The sequence below is a fragment of the Malus domestica genome, chromosome 06 (genome assembly GCF_042453785.1).
Source record: "Malus domestica chromosome 06, GDT2T_hap1".
NCBI classification, from domain to species: domain Eukaryota; kingdom Viridiplantae; phylum Streptophyta; class Magnoliopsida; order Rosales; family Rosaceae; genus Malus; species Malus domestica.
In genome coordinates this window covers 14,399,968-14,424,849 of record NC_091666.1, presented here as the reverse complement: position 1 = coordinate 14,424,849, position 24,882 = coordinate 14,399,968, and the positions used below count along the sequence as shown (strand labels likewise).

The window sequence follows — 24,882 nt, the reverse complement described above, 5'->3', positions numbered from 1 at the left end:
TGATATGAGATATTCTTGCTCTGGTATAGCTTGTTTGCAGAGGTATTATCGGGGGGAAAGAAAGCTGAATATTTTGAAAGGCTTCGTTGGGAGTGCCCTCTCAGATATGAGGAAGGGTTGAGCATTTTTGCAGGTCTGCCTGTCCGTTGGGGATGAAGGTCGACATATATAGGAGTCTCCCTAACAACAAGTAGTAATGTTATTCCTTTACCCTGCTGGGTCATAGCACGGTAGTGGGAGCTGCCAGCTTCACATATTTTAACTCTGTCAGAGCACTTTGAAAAAATGGTATGTGGTATCTGGAAAGCTGATGTTGCGTGTGAAGATTACAGACAAACTTTATCCAAGGAGATCTGGCTCTCGAAGTTGGGAAAGTGGTGCCTCTTCGATTTTCGAACAAGCAATCCTGTCAGGGATCTGGCTCTCGAGATTTGGAGAACGATGCCTCTTCAATTTTTGAGAAAGCAATCCTGCTGGGGGTCTGGCTCTCGAGATTCGAAGAGCGGTGTCTCTTCGATTTTTGAGAAAGTAATCATGTTGGGAGTCTGGCTTTCGAGATTCGGAGGGCGGTGCCTCTTTGATTTTGGAGCAAGCAATCTTGTGGGGAGTGTTTTCTTGAATGTGAGTAAATGTTGGGTATGTTTGCTAATCTACCTTGCCACGGAGCACAGAGGTTGACACATAGGAACTTTCCAATTATCCAGCAGTGGTACTGTTCCTTTACCCTTGTGGGTAATAATATGGTAGCTAGACCTTCAAAATTTATGTGTCTAAACTTTGTTAGTGTTGTTTCTTTGCTATTCTTTTACTCTTCTTGGTCAGAGCGATGTAGTGGGAGCTGCAAGCTTCACGTGTCTCAACTTTGTCAGAGAACTTTGGCAAAGTTATCTGTGGTACCCATGAGCTAATGTTGCGTGTGGGAAGTGGATGATTGAACAGTAAGATTCATGTGCTTTCTACTTCACCAGAAATCTTCGACAGAATGCCCGTAATTTCCGCAAAGTTGAGTGTGCGTGTGACAGGTGCTGAGAAGGCTGAAAAAGTAGGTGCCTCTTCGATTTCTGAGATCGGCCCTCGTGGTCTCTGAGCAGCCCAGCTTTTGAGAAAGCAAGCGCCTCTTCGATTTCTGAGATCGGCCTTCGTGGTTTGTGAGCAGCCCAGCTTTTGAGAAAGCAAACGCCTCTTCGATTTCTGAGATCGACCCTCGTGGTCTTTGAGCGGCCCAGCTTTTGAGAAAGCAAACGACTCTTCGATTTCTGAGCAGGCGCCTCTTCGATTTTTGAAGCTTCGTCGATTGCAGATTTTTATAGAGGCTGACATTAAGTTCCAAAGCACACTTGAATCTCCACCAGTAGAAGCTCCATTCTTGCACTTCTAAGATCTTGATTTGTCCGACCTCTTCTCTCTTCAACACCTTTGAAAATGTCTGGCCCCTCCGACCGTCGTTTTGACTTGAACCTTGTTGAAGAGGCAGCCACGCCTTCTCCAGACAACATATGGCGCCCATCCTTCGTCTCCCATACTGGTCCTCTTACCATTGGGGATTCCGTGATGAAGAATGATATGACCGCTGCGGTGGTGGCCAGGAACCTTCTCATTCCCAAAGATAACAGACTACTTTCCAAACGGTCTGATGAGTTGGCTGTTAAGGATTCTCTGGCTCTCAGTGTTCAGTGTGCAGGTTCTGTGTCTACTATGGCCCAACGCCTATTTGCTCGAACCCGCCAAGTTGAATCATTGGCGGCTGAAGTGATGAGTCTCAAACAGGAGATTAGAGGGCTCAAGCATGAGAATAAACAGTTGCACCGGCTCGCACATGACTATGCTACAAACATGAAGAGGAAGCTTGACCAGATGAAGGAATCTGATGGTCAGGTTTTACTTGATCATCAGAGGTTTGTGGGTTTGTTCCAAAGGCATGTATTGCCTTCGTCTTCTGGGGCTGTACCGCGTAATGAAGCTCCAAATGATCAACCTCTGATGCCTCCTCCTTCTAGGGTTCTGTCCAGTACTGAGGCTCCGAATGATCCCCCTCCGGTGCCTTCTCTTTCTGGGGCTCTACCGACTACTGAGACTTCTCCTAAGCAACCTTTGTGAAGGCTCCCTCTTGTTTGTTTATTTTGACTCATGTATATGTATATATTTGTAACTTATCGGGTTATTGGATGACCCTGCAAGTCCAACCATATAACACCTGTACTAAAGACTCCCCGTATTCGCAGTTGTTTTGCCCTTTTTTAAAGACATACCAAAGTTATATGCACTAAACCATATGCCCGAGGGAGTTTGAGAGGTAAGTGGGAGATTTTTTTTTTTTTTTTACTGTTCTCAGAACACGAGTTGGTACACCACGTGTTTTATTATAAGTGTACCAACCCGTAGTCTCGGTACACTATCTCTCCATATGGAGATGGATAAGGCTTTTGAAACCCCATGAGAGCTGGAGATAGAGACCATTGGTATTCATGCCGTTGTGTGTGTTATGTGTTTAATGAAAAACTCTTAAATTTCCCTGCCAGTACGGGATTCTATAGAACCAGCCCAACAATCGACATAGCTAAGCGTCCCAGTTCTCAAAGCCAAGCCCTTGCCTTGTGCACATAGAAACTCTATGAGTAGGCTCGTCGAATCAGAAAACAAGCAATACCACCTGCTTCTCCAAGACAGTTCCTTGAAAACGTAGTAAACCCGAGGGCCCTTTCAACCCGACAAAAATTTAACTACAAGAATTTTCTTCAATGTGAAGCCTAAAAACATCACATACAGAATCAGAATACAGACATCGATGGATAAAAACAATTTTACATCAGAACAAACTAGGCTGCTAAATTGGTGACCGTCAAAAACTGCACCGTTGAATCCATAACATTCATTCATCTAATCTAGGTCAATATGAAGGAGTGGTCGGGGCTCAGTTGCCGATTCAATAACTGTACAATTTAGTAACTAGCCCCAAGAACAGTCCCATCTGGGAAAAAAAACAGTATACATGTACACAACAGGACACAAGGGTTTACGAAAGTTTGAAATGACTTCACTGGATGTTTTGCCACCATGGAAATGCAAAACTCCGTCAGATGACAAAGCTATTATCCAAAAAGACCAAGGGAGGTTGGCTGCATCAGTATTGTGATTGCCTGTGGGATGAATGATGAGGCCTTTTCCTTGAGCAGCTGCGGTCGCTTGCATAGCTTAAGTTTCTGCACAGAACGATATATGCCAATGAGCTAGCTACACAAGCATTAACCTGAAACTCAACTTTTAGTTCATCGTTTAAGCATTACAATTGTACTTACGAATCATGTTCCTGCATTCTACTTCTTGATGATTCCTCTGATCTAGAACCCTGCCAAATATGAGTTACTTTAGAGAGACTGCAGTTAAACTGGATAAAAGGACTCGACATTAAGGTCAAAATTCCAGCACAGGGGAATGTTCTACTGTGTTCGCCCAGATCTGTTTCACGGAAAACAAAGTATCTATATTTCACAACAGGTTGTAATTTAAGGTCAAATATTTTGTCGTTTGAGATTTTATTTTACGATATTTTATTATGGATTATGGAATTGCCGGTATAAACTAGCATTTATATCAATGAGAGCAGAGAACAAGCATGCATTCAGGCTTGGTAATCTTTTAACCCCTCATTAATTCCACTTTAACTTGCATTAGCCCAAAGCAGCATAATGTTTGACCGATGCCACGCAGTCCAGTTGGACCTGGAAAAAGGTGACAGCTCAACAGTGCCCTACAAATGGTGACACCTCAAATGTCCGCCCCCCCCCCCCCCCAAAAAAAAAGGAATAAAAGGAAAAACCCATCCCACCCTTGAGGTAAGACAAATATCTTTGATCCCGACACCGTTCATGGCCCCAAGAGGATTGCTCTCTAACCCTCCACACATAAGGTTAATTCCTATGAAGAATTGATAGGGTTTCATAGATTTCTAGGTTTCAAATAAAAAATTAAACACATATGGAGCTATTACCGGTAACTCCCATGAAAAATTTGCTCTTTAATACGTAAACTTGAAAACAAGAAAAAAGAAATATACAACTTTGGCTACGAGAGCTTTTCCAAAATCATAAATCGTGAGCAAGATATGCATCAACTGGTAATAAATTTTAAATATGATATACTACAAGTTTAGATAGTATACTGACAGGCAGACATAATTCCTTGCAACTTCTGCTTTGGGCCTCCAGGTATTCTTCATAAGACTGGTTAAGAAGAAAAGGAAAATTATCAGAGCGGAAATTTCGTTGCATAAGAAACAGAATTATTTTATAATATCAGTAATAAGCTTAAAAAGTAATGTACAATGTGAACTTTCCTTGACAGAGCATTCAGCATGCCAAACAACATCACTCTTACCAAAGATACAGTAAATTAGTTCAGCTTTTCTTGAGAGAGAGAGAGAGAGAGAGAGAGTAGAAAACACGATTGGGAACTATCAGACAATTTAAACCGAAATAAATCAAGACAAAGTTATGTTGGTTAGATCTTTTACCCTCAACATCTTTCCTAAGATGTCTACAAAAGCCTTTGACCAAGAAAAAAACAAAGATGATGCAAAAAGCCGTAAATTCTAACATATACGACAAGTCTACAACAACAAAGTCATAAGTTTAGATTCAAATTATTTTCAACAAGAGTCATCAATAACCTTTCATGTAGAGCTCTACATCTGCAAGGAAGATTTCAAACAGCCCTTCGGTATAAAATGAAGAAATGTGAAACAAAGAAGATAAGTCGAGAAAAGAAAATTGGAAATAATACCATTTCCAAAAAATCATCTTCAGTCAGAAGAAAGCTAGCTAGACGACTTTCTGCAGACAAACCCCAAACAACAAATTGAGATGACAAATTCCTGTCCACTCGTATATATAAGAATCGTATCCATTAATGCAAGATGCAACAAAATAACAGACAAATTTCAGGAAGAATAATACCAGTAGATCTCTGATTTGCTAAATGATATCTATTTGCTTCAGCCTGCTGCTGGTAAAGAAACGAAGGATACATCATGGGTGTCTGGGACCACGATAGATGCATGGGACCCACATTATACTCTTCCTCCCCTAATGAACATGGAGGCTCTATACAAGGCCTTTTTGAAGGAAAATCATCCATGGGAATACTGCTCCACAATAAAATCGAAACTAAACGCTCATGACCAGATTTATAAATAAATAAATACATGCATCTGCCAGTGTTCAGAAATTATTACCCGTTCGGTAAGCCGTGCACATCATCCGTCCCATCAAGAAGCTCACAAAGAACTTCTCCAACATCTGGAGACAACTCCTGAAATAAGACAGAATATCAAGTTAAATTTTAAATCATTCTTCCAAGAAGGTAATGCAACAAAAGGGAATCAGAAAGCACTTGATATAATAATTAAAAAAACCTGGCAGTCTCTGCTAATTTTAACGGGTTTGTACTCATTCAATGGATTTTTGAGATGAAGAGTCTTTTGGAAAGGAAGATCATTTAGCCGAAGCCATTTGACCTTAAAACTTCGTCCCCATGGATTACTTCTACTACTTCCTTGACTCCATACATTGTCTCGTCTCCATCCAACAGAAGATATCATTTGAGCATACCCTTGGAAGGCACCACTCATGTTGACACTGAATATTAAAATTACTTTACCAGAGTTCTGCAACACAACCATATGCTACCCTATAAAGTATCTAGATTGGAAAGGAAAAACACGATATTAAAACATAGACGATCTTACATGAAAGGCTTCTTCCAAAATTGGTTCATTCATGACTTGAGTAGCCCAAATTCCTTTCTCAATTGATAGTTGGATATTTTGATGATTCAAACTCTTAATGATGAAATATCTAGTATCATGCACTGTACTCTTTTTTTGTGAGGTGGAATTCCCGACCTGATCACGAGAATGCTCTACTTCTTCTGATTTAGGTGGATCAACCCCCTCATTAACTTTGTGACTTGAACTCTCTGACAACAAAACATCATATTATTCACGCATCAAAGTTAGAGACGAAAACTGAAAATGCCTATCTAAGTAATTGGAAAATGTCATTTTTTGGTTAGAATGATGATATTTGGAGACTAAAATTAAACTCCTAGAGTTCAGCTAAACCTGATATAACAATTCAAACTACCAACCTATATACTACTACAAATTCACGTCTTCCAAGAGCAACATATTACATATTATATATCAGTGCCAAACATCTACAAAGAGGTCCAGCATGAAAATCATTAGGTGCAACTTCCAACATCAGGTCATAAACTGGAAATATCCTGAACGCATTAAACACAAACATATGATTATCCGAGTATATCTACTACACATGCACAAATGTTAAAGCAGTGTAGATGCGCAACATATATTTTGTACATTCCACCAAAGAACTTCGAAAGCAACAGTTTCACAACAGAGATCTGAAAATTCAGTTGTAGCTACAAAGCTTGAATCACTTTGCATCCATCACATCGATAATCGTATACTTGCTTGTGAGAAAAAATGGGTCAGTTTACAGTTAACGAGATGCAAATGAATAAAGTAAAAATCTGATTTTAAAAAATTCTGAGAAAAGACAGCACTTAACGAGGATTAGGGAAGGCAAAAAAGCACCGAAGTGAGGGATGGTAGGTTCAACAATTATAAATCAAACTGCTCTAATGGACTAGCTCTGAAAAGACACTAACCACAATTATAGCACTTTAATTTATCACTTCCAAACTATACATTGCTTTCCATATCGCCAGTCAACCAAATCCTTATGGTCCGCAATAAATATATAATTTTTTTTTTTTTTTTTTTGTAAAAACAATCTGCAATTACTTTGATTATGCATGCACTCATCAAAACATTGGTTAGGGCAAAGCATTGTCAACAAAGAGACAAATTTTCAGTAATTACAAATATAAAAGGCATGCTTCAAACTGTTCTTGAACAAAATTCTTCGTTCACAATTTGAGAAGTTCCTGAGATGCAAAGCAAGTGGGGCTTCTACCCACTACATATTTTCCCTAAAGCTTCAAATGGCTTATAAATGAAATAAAATTGCACGAGGAGTTGGTCAATTCTCTCACTACTTGGGTTAACAGCATTAGACACTTCCATTACCACCCCACAACTTGGCAACCCTGTCAAAACAAGGAAAACACAAAAACTCTATTACCTATCAGGCAAGAGGGAAGATGCCCGCATTTTCTAGTTTATAGGAAACAAAATTTCATTAAGAAGATGTCCAATTTTTTCAACACCAACAATGACTACAGAGCAACAATGAGAACCTCAAGAGAGGAAACTTACCCACTGATGTGAAACTATATGGTATAAAGTATAAACATATAAAAACATCACACTAGAGATTATAACGGCAATGCCATAAACGTTTTACGACAATTCCCAGGCAAGACGTGGGATTCTCTATTCCAAACAGAACTAAGTTACTGTCTTACTGAAGACATTATTATCGTATATGAATGTCCAATGACAGAGAAATGCAAAAGCCAGATATTTACTGCCACCCACCACAGAGCAATGGAGAACATATGCAATTGAAGTTTGAAATGTTTTTGATACACACTGGGAAACATGTTCAAGTACAAAGAGAAGAACTAAGAGCTTTTCAGTATGCAAAACGAAGATACATGGAAATGATAATTTCCATACTCATCATCCATCTCCAAGGTAGCATTAGGCCAACGACTATTACTTCAACTAACTCTTTGAACATGGGTTACAGCCACAATACCAGATACAGTACGCATAAATTAAATTCATTTGAAACAGCTACTCTATATCAAACAAGGTAAATTTTATCAAGTTAAATGATAAAAAAAAAAAACGAACTCGCACTCTTGTTACCTGGATCATCTGAATTGCCTATGTCTTGTTTCCAGTCAGTAACAGATGAATCGACTACAGATGCATTTTCCTTCGTAGTATCACACGACATATCCGTATCAGCCTAATTTGTCATAAACCAGGTGAAATGTAAGCACAAACTAACTCTATGGCGTTCAAATGGTAAGATCAAATAAAATTCAATGAATAACTTTACAAAGAAACCAAATAAACTAAATCCTCAATGAATAACTTTACTAAAGAAAACAAATAAACTAAATCCATTTGTTTAAGCAGAAACTACGACTTTTTTAACAATTATTTTCTTTTCATTTTCTCATTAGCAAGAATTTCCTTCGTAGTATCACAAATGCATCATTATTGTCTTTTGGTCACGGCTTCAACTCAACATAAGGAATGGTAAAACTTATCCTTTCTTTTTTGCTCAGAAGGCATTTCCACACTTTCAATAAAATAAAATAAAAAAAATCATTTCACAAGAAGAACTGACGGAATGCTCCTGTATCTTAAAAACCATTTCCATAATTCTTATCACTTCAGCCGCCAATGATTCAACTTGGCAGGTTCGAGCAAATAGGCGTTGGGCCATATTAGACACAGAACCTGCACACTGAACACTGAGAGCCAGAGAATCCTTAACAGCCAACTCATCAGACCGTTTGGAAAGTAGTTTGTTATCTTTGGGAGTGAGAAGGTTCCTGGCCACCACCGCAGCGGTCATATCATTCTTCATCATGGAATCCCCAACGGTAAGAGGACCAGTAGGGGATAAGAAGGATGGGCGCCATATGTTGTCTGGAGAAGGCGTGGCTGCCTCTTCAACAAGGTTCAAGTCAAAACGACGGTCGGAGGGGCCAAACATTTTCAAAGGTGTTGAAGAGAGAAGAGGTCGGACAAGTCAAGATCTTAGAAGTGCAAGAAGGGAGCTTCTACTGCTGGAGATTCAAGTGTGCTTTGGAACTTAATGTCAGCCTCTATAAAAATCTGCACTTGACGGAGCTTCAGAACTCGAAGAGGCGCTTGCTCAAAAATCGAAGAGGCGTTTGCTTTCTCAAAAGCTGGGCTGCTCAGAGACCACGAGGGCCGATCTCAGAAATCGAAGAGGCGTTTGCTTTCTCAAAAGCTGGGCTGCTCAAAGACCACGAAGGCCGATCTCAAAAATCGAAGAGGCGCTTGCTTTCTCACAAGCTGGGCTGCTCAGAGACCACGAGGGCCGATCTCAGAAATCGAAGAGGCAACTGCTTTTTCAGCCTTGTCAGCACCTGTCACATGCACAATCAGCTTTGCGGAAATTACGAGCATTCTGTCGAAGATTTCTGGTGAAGTATAAAGCACGTGAATCTTACTGTTCAATCATCTACTTTCCACATGCAACATCAGCTCATGGGTACCACAGATAACTTTGCCCAAGATCTCTGACAAAGTTTAGACATATGAAGCTTGCAGCTCCCACTACATCGCTATGACCAAGAAAGGTAAAAGAATAGCAAAGAAACAGCACTAACAAAGTTTAGACACATAAATTTTGAAGGTCTAGCTACCATATTATTACCCACAAGGGTAAAGGAACAGCACCACTGCTGGATAATTGGAAAGTCCCTGTGTGTCAACCTCTGTGCTCCATGGCAAGGTAGACTAGCAAACATGTCCAACTTTTACTCACATTCGAGAAAACACTCTCAACAAGATTGCTTGCTCCAAAATCAAAGAGGCACCGCCCTTCGAATCTCGAGAGCTAGACTCCCAACATGATTACTTTCTCAAAAATCGAAAAGACACCACTCTCCGAATCTCGAGAGCCACTAGCAGGATTGCTTCCTCAAAAACCAAAGAGGCACCATTCTCCGAATCTCAAGAGCCAGATCCCCGACAGGATTGCTTGTTCGAAAACCGAAGAGGCACCGCTTTCTCAACTTCGAGAGCCAGATCTCCTTGGATAAAGCTTGTCTGTAATCTTCACACGCAACATCAGTTTTCCAGATACCACAGACCACTTTTTCAAAGTGCTCTGACAGAGTTAAAACACGTGAAGCTGGCAGCTCTCACTACAGTGTTATGACCAAGCAGGGTAAATGAATAGCATTACTACTTGTTGTTAGGGAGACTCCTATATATGTCGACCTCCATCCTCAACGAACAGGCAGACCTGCAAAAATGCTCAACCCTTCCTCATATCTGAGAGGGCACTCCCAACGAAGCCTCTCGAAATACTCAGCTTTCTTTCCCACCGATAATACCTCTGCAAACAAGCTACACCAGAGCAAGAATATCTCATATCATCAGGGTTAAAAGCAAGAGTATCCCATATCATGCTTTTTCCTTGTCTTTTCCTTTGGCCTTGTTCTTACCTGCAAGACAAGGAGAAAGAGCAATCAGTCAGCACTTGGAATCGAGCTTCCAGTCAGTAACTGACTGCCTAGAACTCCTTACCTGATTACCTACCTGGCATTGCTCTCGAGTATTCATCTTCAACATCTTCTGCTTCCAGAGAAGATACCACATCTGTCTGAGGAACAGATAGGGCAAGTGAGAAGGATACAAGTAAGCATGTGGTGACAAGCGTAACAGAACACGTGCCGATACATCCACTACTTTGTCAACAGCAAAAGTATCCCATATCAGCAGGGTTGAACGTACTCTAGATTTGATGGACTTGTTTTGACCCTCAAATTCTTCAGTCGACCTTATACTCTGGAGGAAACCAAAAACCCCTCCAGCCCAGTTCAAGAATAAGCCTGTGGAAAGTTACTTCTTCAAAAGCAAAAGTATCTCATATCATCTCTTCTCATTTTCTTCTCTTTATCCTTCATGCTGCCTGCAAGATAGAGAGAATGAGAACAATCAGCCGGAACTCGAAATCAAACTTCTGATCTGGGACTGATTGCTTGGAGCTCTGATTGCGTACCTTGTCTGTCACCTCTTTCAGCAGATCCCCTAGCTCAGCGACTTGGGGGACTCCTACTACATGGTTTGTATCGCGCTTGACCAAGCCTGAAACTACAAGTAAGCTTCAAGTGAAATTGATACATTACCTTGTGCATCTCCACCAGTTAAAGATACCACTCCTGGATGGAGGAAGAGTACTTCCAGAGAAGATGCCACATCTACCTATGAGACAGATAAGGCAAATGAAGACGATACCACACTTCAGTACTTAGAAGTTTTGTGATTACTCAACCGCTTGGATCTTGCAAGTCCCCAACCGAGGAGTTTCCCTCACTCGGGAACTTAGGGGAGCATTGTTTGTATCATACTTGACCAATACCGAAACTACCGAGCACCAATCAACGTTATACCGTCAAGGACCCAGAAAAGTTTCCCTCCAACCAGGAGGCCAATCACAGAGCGACACGTGTCGACATCAGAAACCAATCATAGCGCGACACATGCCAACATCGGAAGCCAATCACAACACGATACGTGTCAATGTCAGAACAAGGCTAGAAACTCTCTTCTATAAAAGGAGATCATTCTCCCACAATATTTCCTAATGTCATTTGTACTAAATCATTCACTTGTACTCGCTAAAGAAGAGCTTGAACCTATGTACTTGTGTAAACCCTTCACAGTTAATGAGAACTTCTCTACTCCGTGGACGTAGCCAATCTGGGTGAACCACGTACATCTTGTGTTTGCTTTCCTGTCTCTATCCATTTACATACTTATCCACACTAATGACCGGAGCAATCTAGCGAAGATCACAAACTTAATACTTTCTGTTATACCAAAGTCCTCACTGATTTTGTGCATCAACAATCCTTAAGTCCTTACCTTTTTGCGTTGGTAACGGATGAGTTAACAGGACATATTCAAGATGATATTCCTTGGTGTATGCTTTTCGCAAACGATACAGTGTTGATAGATGAAACTCAGGAAGGGGTAAATGCGAAGCTCAACCTTTGGAGAGAAGTGTTGGAATCTAAAGGTCTTCGCCTAAGCCGATTAAAGACAGAATATATGGAGTGCAAGTTCAGTGCAAATGGAGGCCAAAATGAGTTAGGGTGAGGATTGAAGATCAGGAAATACCAAAGAGCGACCGTTTTCACTACTTAGGATCTATCTTGCAAAAGAACAGAGAATTAGATGAAGACCTCAACCATAGAATACAAGTTGAATGGATGAAGTGGAAGAGTGCATCCGGCGTGTTGTGTGACCGTCGTATACCACTGAAGCTCAAGGGAAAATTTTATAGGACGGCAATAAAGCCAGCGATGCTGTATGGCACATAATGTTGGGCGATGAAGCATTAACACGTACACAAAATGGGTGTAGCGGAGATGAGGATGCTTCGTTGGATGTGTGGGCACACGAGATAGGATAAGATTAGGAATGAGGATATCCGAGATAAAGTAGGAGTAGCCGAAATTGAAGGAAAGATGAGAGAAAATCGGTTACGGTGGTTTGGACATGTGTAAAGAAGGCCTACTGACGCTCCGGTTCAAAGATGTGACTACGGGATAGAGGTTCAGGGCCGAAGGGGTAGAGGAAGACCTAGGAAAACTTTAGAAGAGACCCTAAGAAAAGACTTAGAGTACTTGGATCTAACAGAGGACATGACACAAAACGGAGCGCAATGGCGTTCTAGGATTCATATAGCCGACCCCACTTAGTGGGAAAAGGCTTTGTTGTTGTTTGTTGTTGTTTGTAACTTCTTCTCACTAAAATAAACAGAGCCTACTGAAAAAAGTATAATTTTCATTCATTCTGAATAGCCAAGAACAAAAAATAAGTACAAATAGCCACATAGGCAAGACTAAAGAAAAATATGGTAGAGGGATTTCAACGTGCAATTAAACAAGAAATCTGCTACTAGTTCTCTGTAGCATAAATAAATAGTGACGTAGCAACCAATAAACCGTAAAAATAAAAACCTCATTAGCACTTGCAGCACCTAACATGCACCGTGTTTCTTATTTGTATGTACTATAAAGGTGTACACTCCACCATAAGACGTCCAAACTGATCAAATACAGGTAGTCCTTAACTATATTTTTAGTATTTCTCATAAACAGAAAAATTAGCTTGTTTATAGTTTAGATAAGTTCTAAGAACCGATTAAAAGCATAATCTAATCCTCTCAACTATCTATAGATGAGGCATGCTCCACAACTTCATAGTAGTGTTTTTCTTCGATAACATTCCAGAAATGAAAAAGACGGCTTCCAACAAAACTCACATTTCAAACTGTCATTGTCAATTACCGAAACTGAAACCAAATTCTAAAGCACAACCAATAGACGAGGGAAATTCTAACATTTCAGTTTGTACTAACACTAATTTGTATTAGCTCATCAATTTTGTTTACCACATCCCGCAATTCAAATTAACATCTAACATTCAAATATGTCTATTAAACCCTATTTTAAGACAGCCCAAGCAATGATTCAAAACATTCTCTAAGATCACTAAACCTCAACAATTAGTCAGTTCACAAAACTAAATTAATACAAATTAAATAAATTAAATTAACTTCCAGCACAATTTTTATCTGAACTCGTTCCAATCATACACAGATACATAACAATTGTAAAAGAAAAGATATGGAAAAATAATTTTCTTCATTTACTTCCAACATTTCTCTCAAAAATCAATAAAAATACAAAAAATAAAGATTAACTCAGTTACGGATGAACTCAAACAAAATTACCCCAACCCAATACAAAAGCTCAATGAATTAACTTAAATCAAATTTCCCTCCATTGCGAAAGGCACAAAACAGGAGCTAACAAGGTCAGAACAGTATACCCATTCAAGCAAAACATCAACAGAAGCAGAAGCAGAAGCACTCATACCTTTTAAGAGAGAGACGGAGATGAAGAAGTTGAGGAGAGAGAGTTGGGGAGGGGGGGGGGAAGAGGAGTGAAAAGAGTACAGGAGGAGTGTGTGTGTGTTGCCGTGAAGTGTGGTGTAATCTTCCTCCTCGAAGGAGCCCTAGTTTTCGAAAAGTACTTGGTAGTTGTAACCGACAATTTCACGGCTTCCCCCGAACTCACTTCTGCTAGCGTTAGAGAACCCAAGACCTTATGGATTCTACTGCCACGTGTCAGATACTATTGAGATCTGACTTCTTCATATTTTTTTTTTTCGGTTTTAGGTTGGTCGGGCCAGGCTTTGCTTGGTAACCAACGGGCCGAACAACCCCAATAGTTCATTTCTTACTATTTAGTATTATGGTTGTAAACACGAATATACTACCACAAATGACAAGAGAACATGTATATAAAATAATTGTTTGTATTAATGAATTTGTAGGGTTACAATCTCTTTACAACTTGATCCTCTGATTTAATCTTCAAAATGTGTAGATGTGTAGTGTTGTTGATCCAAATGTCGCTATGACTTGATCTTTGATGAACGAATGTTGCAAGGTTTTGGCTCTTGGCAATGGAGAAACCGGCACGTGTAGAGGTGCTTGGTGGTTCTTCACAGGATTTAACAAAGAACATGAAGGGTTTTCTAAGTCTTCTTGAGTGTTTAAGTGTTTGAGTGCTTGAGAGTTTCAGGGTTTCAAAGCTTCAGCGTCTAGGAGTGAAATGATTTCTGAACCTTTTTATTTGTCTTGGAGCCTCCTATTTATAGACTCTCCAAGCCTTGCCCACATATGGATTTGGCCTTGATTGTGGGCTTGATTAATTGACGAAAGAACCAGGACTCTATTTATGGGCATTAGGGGTGGGTTCAAAAAATCGAAAATCGAAAAAAACTGAAAACCGAACCGAACCGAAACCAAAAAAACCAAACCGAATTGAAAAAATCGAACCGAACCGAACTCTTTTGGTTCGGTTCGGTTTTGGTGGTCTAGAAACCGAACTAAACCGAAATAATTAAATTAATATTTTTTTAATTTTATTTATTTAATTATTTGATTTTATTATATTAGAATATGATACTTCAGACTGCTGCTTTCGTAGGACTTGTTTGCTTTCCAATTCAAATTGTCTTCTCAGCTTCTCCATCTACAACAAAAATTAGAACTTATACCATTACATGCAATATTTCTAGTTTATATCATTAAGTGCAACACATATATAAGAACACATATCTCAACTGCACTGCAGTTGATTAGGGAAAGCAAACAGCGTATAAAATTCTCATGAGTTTATTAAACACTACGAGATCAAAAACAAAATTCAAACTTTCTCACCTATGGCCAAGTATAGTAGCTTCCGTGGCCTAACAATTTTGAAAAGTATATCAATATATTCAAAAATATTGATGAACACCTCTTCAAAATTTGCTGGTGGTAGAAGCTGAACACAGAATGTAGAAATGTAGAAATTATATTATGTAACCACATATATGGATAAAAAAAAGTCGGACCATAAAGATAAAGAAAATATCAAAAATTGTTACCTAGACAATAATCAAAATAAATAGTATATTATAGAATGTTTATCTTATTGCTAGTGAAGAATACATGTATAGAGAGAGAGAGAGAGAGAGAGAGAGAGAGAGAGAGAGAGAGATTGAGAGAGAGAGGAATGAATAAGGTCGTACTCCATTATTATCGTCTAAAAAGAAATCTATTTATAGTTAAATTTTAAACCCAAAATATTTTAAAAAAACCTTTATGTTATAATTCTAGTTGAACTTTAAATGTTTATTTTCATTATCTTTATGTCTAGTCAGAATATTTATGTTATGATTGTGTTGGATATGTTAAAATTTAAGATTTCAATTTTTTTCATTTAAAAAAAAAACCGAAACCGAACCAAAAAAAACCCAAAAAAATTTGAACCGAACCGAACCGAAATTTCAATTTGGTTTCGGTTTTGGCAAAAAACCGAACCCACCCCTAATGGGCATGTTCATAATTTGACTCTATCAATTAATATTTGATGACTAGTCCAATTTTGATGAGTCACATCCATGTGTATGATTTGTGAGACACATGGCGTATGCCTTGGCCTGTCAAAACTATAATGCATTGGTGAACATTTATTTCACTTAAATCTCGATGTCTAAAAATTAGGCCACTTCAAAGCTTGTCATATACATGTGCTTGTCACGTGTAAAATATGTGTTTTGAAGTCCCTCCGCATAGTGAATGTACTTTGACCACTGTGCTTTGAAGTCCTTCAATGTAGATGTCAATTCAAGGCCCGTTGAGGCTTGATCTTGAATTGGGCTGGAAATTTCTTTTAGGGTTGTCGGGGCTTGGTCTTGAATTGGGCTGAAAGTTTATTCAAGGGTCGTTAAGGCTTGGTCCTGAATTGGGCTGTCAATTTCTTCAAGGGCCGTAGAGACTTGATCTAGAATGAAACGGGACCACGAGCATTTTTCGTGTGGTTGGTGATCTTCAGTTTTGGTAGTGGATTGTGCTTGTTGATTCTGTTGGAAATGTGCCCTAAAGCCAATCATGTGATGATACTTTACGGACATTTCACATGTTAAACTAATCTAGTTTTACATATAAAGGGCAAAGATTATTGTTTGAGCCGTCTCATATAAATGTTATATGCTTAAACGATAAAGTCCAAGGAATATGTGATTGGGAGAATGTAATCTAATGAAGTTAGATTCATGAGACCATTCTTTCGTAGACACATCCTAAATGTTCCTGATCATAGGATTGCCAATTGGGCATTGACAGTCCGTTAAGATCAGTACGTACTATGTCTTCTCTCAGGGAGAGTGATTAGTCTCGAGTCATTGGTGTGTGTGACATCAAGACAAGTACGGTAGGTGCTCAATAGAGAATGAGTTCACTGAACGCGATTAACGAAGAGTTCTCATATTCCATGTCACGTGAGAACTCATGGTTGGGATAATGCAAAGTAGTCCTTTGACCTGAGGCATCATAGTTGTCTTGTGGTTAAGTCCTTGATCTTTAATTATGTCAAAGTCACTCCATCAGGAGGGTGTCCACGGCATCGTTGGGGTCAAGCCACTTAGCTATGGAGACAAGTGAATGCGCAACAAGGGATCTCTAACCTTCAAACCGTTTGAGGGAGAATACTCTATGATATGATTTGAATCTCTGGCCAGAGTATGAATGAGATTTGGGAATGCGTTCCTAATCACATTCAAGGTAATCATATAAGCACAAGACACACATTGGATAGTAGACATGAGAAAATAAACTATCAAACCAAACAATGTGGTCAAGAGTATTAGATTAGAGAAAGACCGTATTGCATTTGTAATCCCGAACTGAATAGGTTCTCTAACCTCTTCTGATGAGCTTGGGTAACCATGATATGCTGCTAGGTGTCACTCATGGTTTGTGGAAGCCCTAAACGTGTGTAATCACTAAAGGGAGAATTGAAAATAGTTTCAATTCACAATCGATGTAAAATGGTTTTAATCGCCCACTACCTCGCTAAAAGGAACCTAATGGATCGCACACCATAAAAGGTAGAGATTGGAGATTAAACGGAAATGAGTAAGAATGATTAAATGGTTTAATCATTTATTTATGGCAATGATTAATTAATATGTTAATTAATCAAACGAATAAGTTCGTTAAATGACTTCGGGATAGTTTTGGACCTTAAGGCCCAATGGGCTTCGAACGTCAAGCCCATTAACTTAAGTTGTATGACAATTTAATGAATAAAGATTCATTAAAGCCCAAAAGCCCAAAAATCCCTAAATGGCCGGCCATATGGAATGAATTAGGGTTTTGGTTATTTAGGTCACTTAAAGAAGTGACTATATAAATGACTTTATAGCCAAATATTCATTAAGGATTAAAAGGGTTTATTTTGGGGAAAATTGGTGAGAATTGTCTCTCCATTTTTCTCTCTAAAGAGGCCAACACCTTGGAGGGTACATCTAGCAATCCTACTACTCCAAGGTCACTCATTTCTTCTACAATCTAACCTTGGTGAAGAGACTTAGAGGTTCTCAATTTTGGGAACTTGGAGAACCTATTCTTCCATCCAAATCCATGGATCTAAGAAGCAAGGAATGAAGGCCCTATCTCTTTGGGTGATTAGCCTTTGCTTATGCAAAGAGGAATCTACAAAGGTATTAATTTCAACTCACTTTGTTTTGAGTTGATTATTGGTTCACCAATCTACTAGGCTTTGAATTTCATGGTAATGTTTTGTTTTTGAGTGCATACAAGCATGATTCCGCCTTTAATTGTTAATTGCATGCTATATGATGTTGCTCAAATGGAAACAATATTACAAACTATAATTGTCCACGACGAGGTTTCATATTTTGAAAACGAAGCATTATAGCTTCATTTTCAATACAAGCAAAAATATCTCTCTATCACTCAACCATTGATCTCCCATTTTGTTCCTAAGTGGACCCTTAACAATATTCATGACAGAAAATGCTCTCTCCACTGAAGCAGTTGCAACTGGTAAAACTAAAGACAATGTAATGAGCAAATATACATAATTGAATACTTGATGTATCCTTGTCTCCACCATTTTTTTTGCAAGATCACCAATCCCTTCCAATTGAGAGAAATCACTACTGGAACACACATAATGAATATAAATCTCAAGTTGATCTTCAAGTGCCAAACGATCTTCATCCGAAAAGTCTTGAGGATAAAATTGAGCAAGACGAAGTAACTTTGGTTTATCAAAAGCTACAAATGAATCTTTCGGACTCAAACATGCCATACAAATAAGCAACTCGGTATTTACCTCATTAAAGCGATCCTCTAACTCCGTAATTTGCTCATCAATGACATAAATAAAGAGCTCCACACGATAATGATGACGATTTGTCTTTATTGGAGCATAACGCCTTGACCTCCCTGGAAGTATAAATGCCTCTTCCATGTTAGGAACATCAATATGATGTTTTTCACAAAAAGAAGATACTTCATCAACCAATGCATCGAACCCATTATTCCTCATCCAATATAGTTTTTCCTTGCATGATTTCACTAAAGCCATTGCATTCACAATTTCTTGATCTTTCCTTTGCAATGCTTGTGACAAATCATTTGTGAGTCCCAATATGACTTTCATCAAGAAAAGGTGAAACACAAACTCAAAAGTAAGTATCTCTCTCATTAACTTATTTGCTTCACCCGCACTTTCATTGGGATTATCATCAATAACCATTTGAAGCACATGAACCACGGATGAAAACATAGAAATGATGCTAATCAAGGTACCATAGTGTGAGTTCCATCGTGTGTCATCGGCACGTTTGAGACTTGTTTATTGATTTAAGCCTCGCCCCGTTATAAGACAATCATTTTCAAAAGCTATCACAAGCTCTTCTTGAAGTTGCCCTCTAAGTGAATCACGCCGCTTACAAGATGCTCCAACATGATTAACCACACTATTAGCCGTTGCAAAAAAAGAGGCAATGTCTATATTCTTCTTTGCTACGGCAACAAGAGCTAGTTGAAGTTGATGAGCAAAGCAATGAACATAATATGCACAAGGTTGTTCTCTCAATATCTTTGTTTTAAGGCCATTCAACTCACCTCTCATATTGCTAGCACCATCATAAACTTGTTCTCGTAGCTTGGAAATGCTCAAACCGTTGTGAGAAAACAATGTGTCAATAGCATCCTTTAGTGAACTTGAAGTAGTGTCGGTAACATGTTGGATACCCACAAATCTTTCAATTACATGCCCGTTGTCATCCACATAACGCAACACCATAGCCATTTGCTCTTTCACAGACACATCACGTGCTTCATCCACCAATATTGAAAAGAATCTATCTTTTAGACCATCCATGATAGCATCAAGTGTTTCAAGGGCACATGAATTCACAATTTCTTTTTGAATGGAAGGAGCTAGTAATTTGAGATTCCCCGGAGTATTTTCCATCACAACTTCTCTAACTTTATCATTATTATCTGCAAGGAATTGCAATAACTCCAAGTAATTTCCCCTATTGCTTGAAGTGGCACTTTCATCATGGCCACGAAAAGGAAGACCTTGTCGCAATAAAAACTTAGTGCACTTGATTGAAGCAATCAAGCATGTGCGATAAGCCTTACGAGTTTGGTCAGAGTGTTTGCTCACTGCCGTTTCAATATGTGTAGCTTGATTCATCAAATTTGTAGCAGCTTCTCTAGCCTTATTATGAACACTCCCAACCGGTCCAACATGCATCTTAAATCTTTCTCTCCCTTTCTTCCAATTCTTAAATCCATCTCCAGTGAAAGCTTCACTACCCACTTGTTCAAAATTGGTTTTAAAGAGATAGCAATAGAGACAAAATGCCGCATCTTTAGATACACTATACTCCAACCAATCAAACTCATCAAACCATTGGGGAATGAAGCGTCGATTAATTCCCGACATATTAGTTATTGGGAAATTATGACCTCTAGGTTGACAAGGTCCTTTTTGTAGATATAATTTTCGGACCTCATCTCTCATATTAGCGTCATAATCTATTATTCGAGTTCTTAATCCAGGATCCGCTTGAAAATTACCCAAAACATCATCTAACTGACTTTGTCTTGAACTTGGAGTTCTTGAACTACCAACAGTATTTGAACTATCAACATTATTCGAACTACCCGAACTCGATGATGACTTTCTCTTAAAAAACCGTTCCATAATAATGCTACATACACAAAATATTCAAAATAAATACTCACAATATAAACAAACCATAAACATAATCAAAATAAATATGAATTGGATTTCAATTAAATTAAATATCTCATCTTGCATTCTACATATACAAAATAATGAAAATAAAAACTCACAATATAAACAAACCATCAATATAATCAAAATAAATATGAATTGAATTTCAATTAAATTAAATATATTCTACATATACAAAATATTCAAAATAAATACTCACAATATAAACAAACCATAAACATAATCAAAATAAATATGAATTGGATTTCAATTAAATTAAATATCTCATCTTGCATTCTACATATACAAAATAATGAAAATAAAAAATCACAATATAAACAAACCATCAATATAAACAAACCATCAATAAAAACAAACCAATAAAAACTCACAATATAAATAAACCATCAATATAAACAAACCATCAATAAAAACTCACAATAAAAACTCACAAAATAAATATGAATTGAATTTCAATTAATTAAATATATTCTACATATACAAAATATTCAAAATAAATACTCACAATATAAACAAAGGGAGGAGATGGAGTTGGAGCCGCCAGCAGGGGAGCAGCAAGGGAGGAGATGGAGTTGAGGGTTTGGGGGCAGCAGCAGCAAGGGAGGAGAGGAGTTGAGGGTTTGGGGGGATTGAGTTAGGGTTGGAGGATGAGAAAACAAAAGAAATTGGGGCTTTTGATTGTATAGGAGTCGGGTAGGAAGGCTGGGACTGGGGGGGGACACGGTGGGAATTTCTTTTTTCTTTTTTTTGTTCGGCCTGGCCCAAAACGACGCCGTTTTGGCCAGGTCATTTAAAAAAATTTCCTGGGCCAAAACGACGCCGTTTTGCCCGTCTGTTTTGAAAAAAAAGAAGCGCGCGCGAGCGCTGCTTCTTCTTCCTCTTCCTGTTGAGTCTTCATTCAGGCTTTTTGTCGAACAGTTGGCGTGCGAGTCCGACCCCGACGACCCCAGCTCCAAGAGGTCGCATATGGGAGCTTCAAGGTTGTTTCCATGGTTTCCAAGGGGTCGTGCGACCCCGACGACCCCACTGTGGATCTGCCACTGCTTGCTGTTGTACTGCACATTGCCTGTTGTGTAATGCCGCTCGCTGTTTGCAGCGTACTGCTTGCCGCTGACCGTGACTTTTTGCTTTGCCGTGCATTGCCTTCTGCCTTGCTTTCATAAATTTAGGCCCCAATGCAATGAAAGGATTTGGTCTCACACTGATTGCTGCACGGACTATATAATATTATATATATATATATATATATATTTGTCTTTTATGGGGTTTTTGTATTTTTTTTTAAATTTTGCTCCTTCTTCTGATGGCACATCCCGACCAGGAATGTCCACTAGGATTCTGAATCAAACTGTGCTGGCCGACACCTGAAATGTGACGAAGCCATAAAGTGCGATGATGTGGAAAAATGTGAATAAATTTAAACCTAAGAGTGCCTACATACCAGAGTGCACCGGTGAGCGAGAATGGATCCACTTCACATGTGACGTTAGAGCATAAGCAAGTATAGAAGAGTGAATTAAGAATCGTACCCTTGAAATAATCTCCAATACTAAGAATCGCTACAAATCTTTGACGATAAGAAAACTCAGCTAATAAAATGTAGAGCGTGAAGACAAGACAAGGGTGAGTGACCCTATAAATAAAATTTTAATAGAAACCATATAAAACATTATAACCTCTCGCTACAACACCTGTATAATTTCCAGAAAAATCATAAATATACCACAACACAACATCTCGTTAGTAATATCAAATAATCATGTGATTAATAACTTATACTAGTACGCAAGTCGGAGTCACCTATGGTGACTTGTACGACTTACCCATATCTCATCACATATACTAGTTCATCACATATTTCATCACATATGCTAGCTTATCGCATATCTCATCACATATATGGTAGCTCATCACATATTCATCACATATGCTAGGTTATCACATATTTCATCATATATGCTAGCTCATCACATATTCATAACATATGCTAGCTCATCACATATTCATCACATATGCTACTCATCACATATTCATCATATATGCTAGCTTATCATATATATACTAGCTCATCACATATTTCATCATATATGCTAGCTCATCACATATTCATCACATATGCTAGCTTATCACATATTCATCACATATGCTAGCTCATAAGTCGAAGTCACCTCTAGTGACCTGTATGACTTATCCATAACTCAATAAGTATACCTGCACACGAGTTGGAACCACCTAAAGTGGTTTATACGACAGGACTGGATGTAAATAAATACGCTCAAGTGCTATGATCACATGAAGACTGTGCGAATAATCGCGGGTCACCTACGAGTTGAAACCACCTATAGTGGTCTGTACGACAGGATTGTGCACCTACCTTGGATCTAAGGTGAGCGTAAGGTGCGGGAGGTGAACATTACGTGAAGGATTGTGCCCTAGCCACGGGCGGGAGCACTAACATTGGGGTGCAGGTTTATGAGATCTCAATGCATCTAAACATAACATGTACGATTCATGAGCAACCCGTATGACAGTGTCGGGTTTGCTTAAGACATAATATAGTCATGCCATAACCCCATCATGTCAACTAATACCATAAACTCACCTGAACTTACCTGGGTGTCCTGAGTTCACCTTCGCGCTTCCAAGCATTTACAATGATTATGTGCAGGTAATATACATATGAATATGCCATGATGCAATCAAAATTCGACCATAACATAGTATTACTATATATATATATATATATATATATATATAATATGGCATAAAATGCATAATCCGTAAAGCCCTACTCCCAAACTACTTATTTTCGAAAATAATTATTGATGATAAGCCCAACTAGATACTAGTTTAATTAACTTTCATTACTTACGTTTCCTTACTTCAAATTCCTAATTCTTCATACATTGATTTATGACCAAAATTTAACCACCAAATCATAAGGTTAAATCTTATATTTTCCACCAATGTCCCTCACATTACCAAATTCCCAAAACAAGGCTATTGTCTCAATTATTTAGTCTCATTTATTGTATGGCTGCATCTAACGTCTTGTTAGACTGCCTATGTACCCTATATAGGGATCAAGCCATTCTTAGTTCACAATAATTACTTCAAAGCATTCACAGTAATTGTAGGCCATAATCAATTTATAAATGTTTATGGAATTATCAATTATATATATATATATATACACACGATGGAAAAGAAAAAACCCACTAACCTAAGGTCCGCGTTATGACTTTCTAGCACGCATATCGAGACATCACGAACCATTGTCGCCTATGACCAATTATCAAACCACATCTTAGAGTTCTGACCGATAAAAATACATAATTTACATAAAACACACCCCTAAGATTTGATCCGGAAGATCCGCATTTTAGATTTTTGATCTGTTACTTCCAAAGATGCACATTATGCTTCTAGAACAACATTCTAAAATTTCATTATGATCCAATGGTCGGATCTCTGCCAATTGCCAAAAACCAAGTGGCGGTCAACATTTTATTTTATGAAATTACAAATCCAATTCAAGAAGATCCGTGTGTCGGATTCTCGATCCATAAGTTTCTATGTTCCTTAAATATTATATACTATAACATACTAAAATTTCGTGACGATCCAACCGTCGGATCGTCAATTTATATCTTTACCAAGTAACGTATCCTAATGAGTTTAGGTCCAAATGATCAATCTACGATATAAAATTGCCAAAATTGAACTCCAGACATCTAATTTAGCCTAAGGATAACATCGACGGTTCCCTGGCCATGCGCCGCCGCACGCACCGCCGTGGGTGGCGGTCGGCCGCCTTGACTCACCGAAAAAATCCAACTATTTCCAAAAATTATCAAAAATTTACAAGAATGAAGATCTCAATGAGTAGAGTAAACTTTATACTTGTGGCCAAATCCAATTTGGCCGGGAAACACCTAATTACATGAAAATCCACCGAAAACCCTATAAAAGGTGTGCCTTGATTCATCCTCAATTAAACTCCGACGCTTTAACCACTGATTGGGTATTGTTTTAGGCCTCAAGGGAAGTTTTTTGATGGTGTGGATCGAAGGTAAACATTTCAAAAAAGGGGGTGGATCTCTCACGAAGGGTCTTCGGACCCATGGGTTGTTCTTCATAGAATCATGAAGAAATTTCGTTGATTATTGGCTATAATTGGATGCTAGCACAATATGGTGATGTTTAGGGATGATGGGAGGCTTCAACTTGCAGGAGAAAATGGTGTAATTCAGTTGGAAAATCACAAGGAGAGGTCGGATCCTAATCGGGTCACGAAAGATGAACAGGTGGAAGGGAAGGGACCGGTTTTCCCCTCTTTCTCCCTTTCCCTCCTTTCCCTCATTTCTCTCCTCTTTGGTTGGTTAGTCTCATCTCCTTCCTCTCCTCTAATTAGGCAGTGGCCCTCTTTCCCTTTTCCCTGATTTCTTTTCCTGCTTCTTTCTCCGCCAG

General features: G+C 38.7%; 2 protein-coding genes across 4 annotated transcripts; both read right to left on the bottom strand.

Annotated features, from left to right (window-relative positions):
- Positions 1 to 2,715: 2,715 nt before the first annotated feature.
- Positions 2,716 to 13,864, bottom strand: LOC103418274 (uncharacterized). Of its 3 annotated transcripts, none has more exons than XR_011581982.1 (11): positions 13,651 to 13,849; positions 7,859 to 7,961; positions 7,078 to 7,131; positions 5,744 to 5,973; positions 5,411 to 5,662; positions 5,231 to 5,307; positions 4,953 to 5,140; positions 4,780 to 4,870; positions 4,164 to 4,220; positions 3,297 to 3,346; positions 2,716 to 3,200 (listed from the first exon to the last, which is right to left on the bottom strand). XR_011581982.1 is itself a non-coding variant. In XM_070823469.1 (11 exons), the coding sequence occupies exons 2-11, from the start codon at positions 7,947 to 7,949 to the stop codon at positions 3,122 to 3,124; spliced, it is 1,128 nt and encodes a 375-aa protein (XP_070679570.1). In that variant the 5' UTR covers positions 7,950 to 7,961; positions 13,651 to 13,852; the 3' UTR covers positions 2,716 to 3,121. The 3 variants fall into 3 exon arrangements, 2 of the variants coding, with proteins under 2 accessions (XP_070679570.1, XP_028960432.2); XM_070823469.1 differs by having other exon boundaries at positions 4,780 to 4,829; positions 13,651 to 13,852; XM_029104599.2 differs by lacking the exon at positions 7,078 to 7,131 and having other exon boundaries at positions 4,780 to 4,829; positions 13,651 to 13,864.
- A 924-nt stretch (positions 13,865 to 14,788) lies between these two features.
- On the bottom strand, positions 14,789 to 18,894 carry LOC139196820 (uncharacterized). The gene is made up of 3 exons (XM_070823164.1): positions 18,469 to 18,894; positions 15,003 to 15,108; positions 14,789 to 14,814 (listed from the first exon to the last, which is right to left on the bottom strand). Exons 1-3 carry the CDS (start codon positions 18,892 to 18,894, stop codon positions 14,789 to 14,791), a joined length of 558 nt encoding a protein of 185 aa, XP_070679265.1.
- Between the last annotated feature and the right edge of the window lie 5,988 nt (positions 18,895 to 24,882).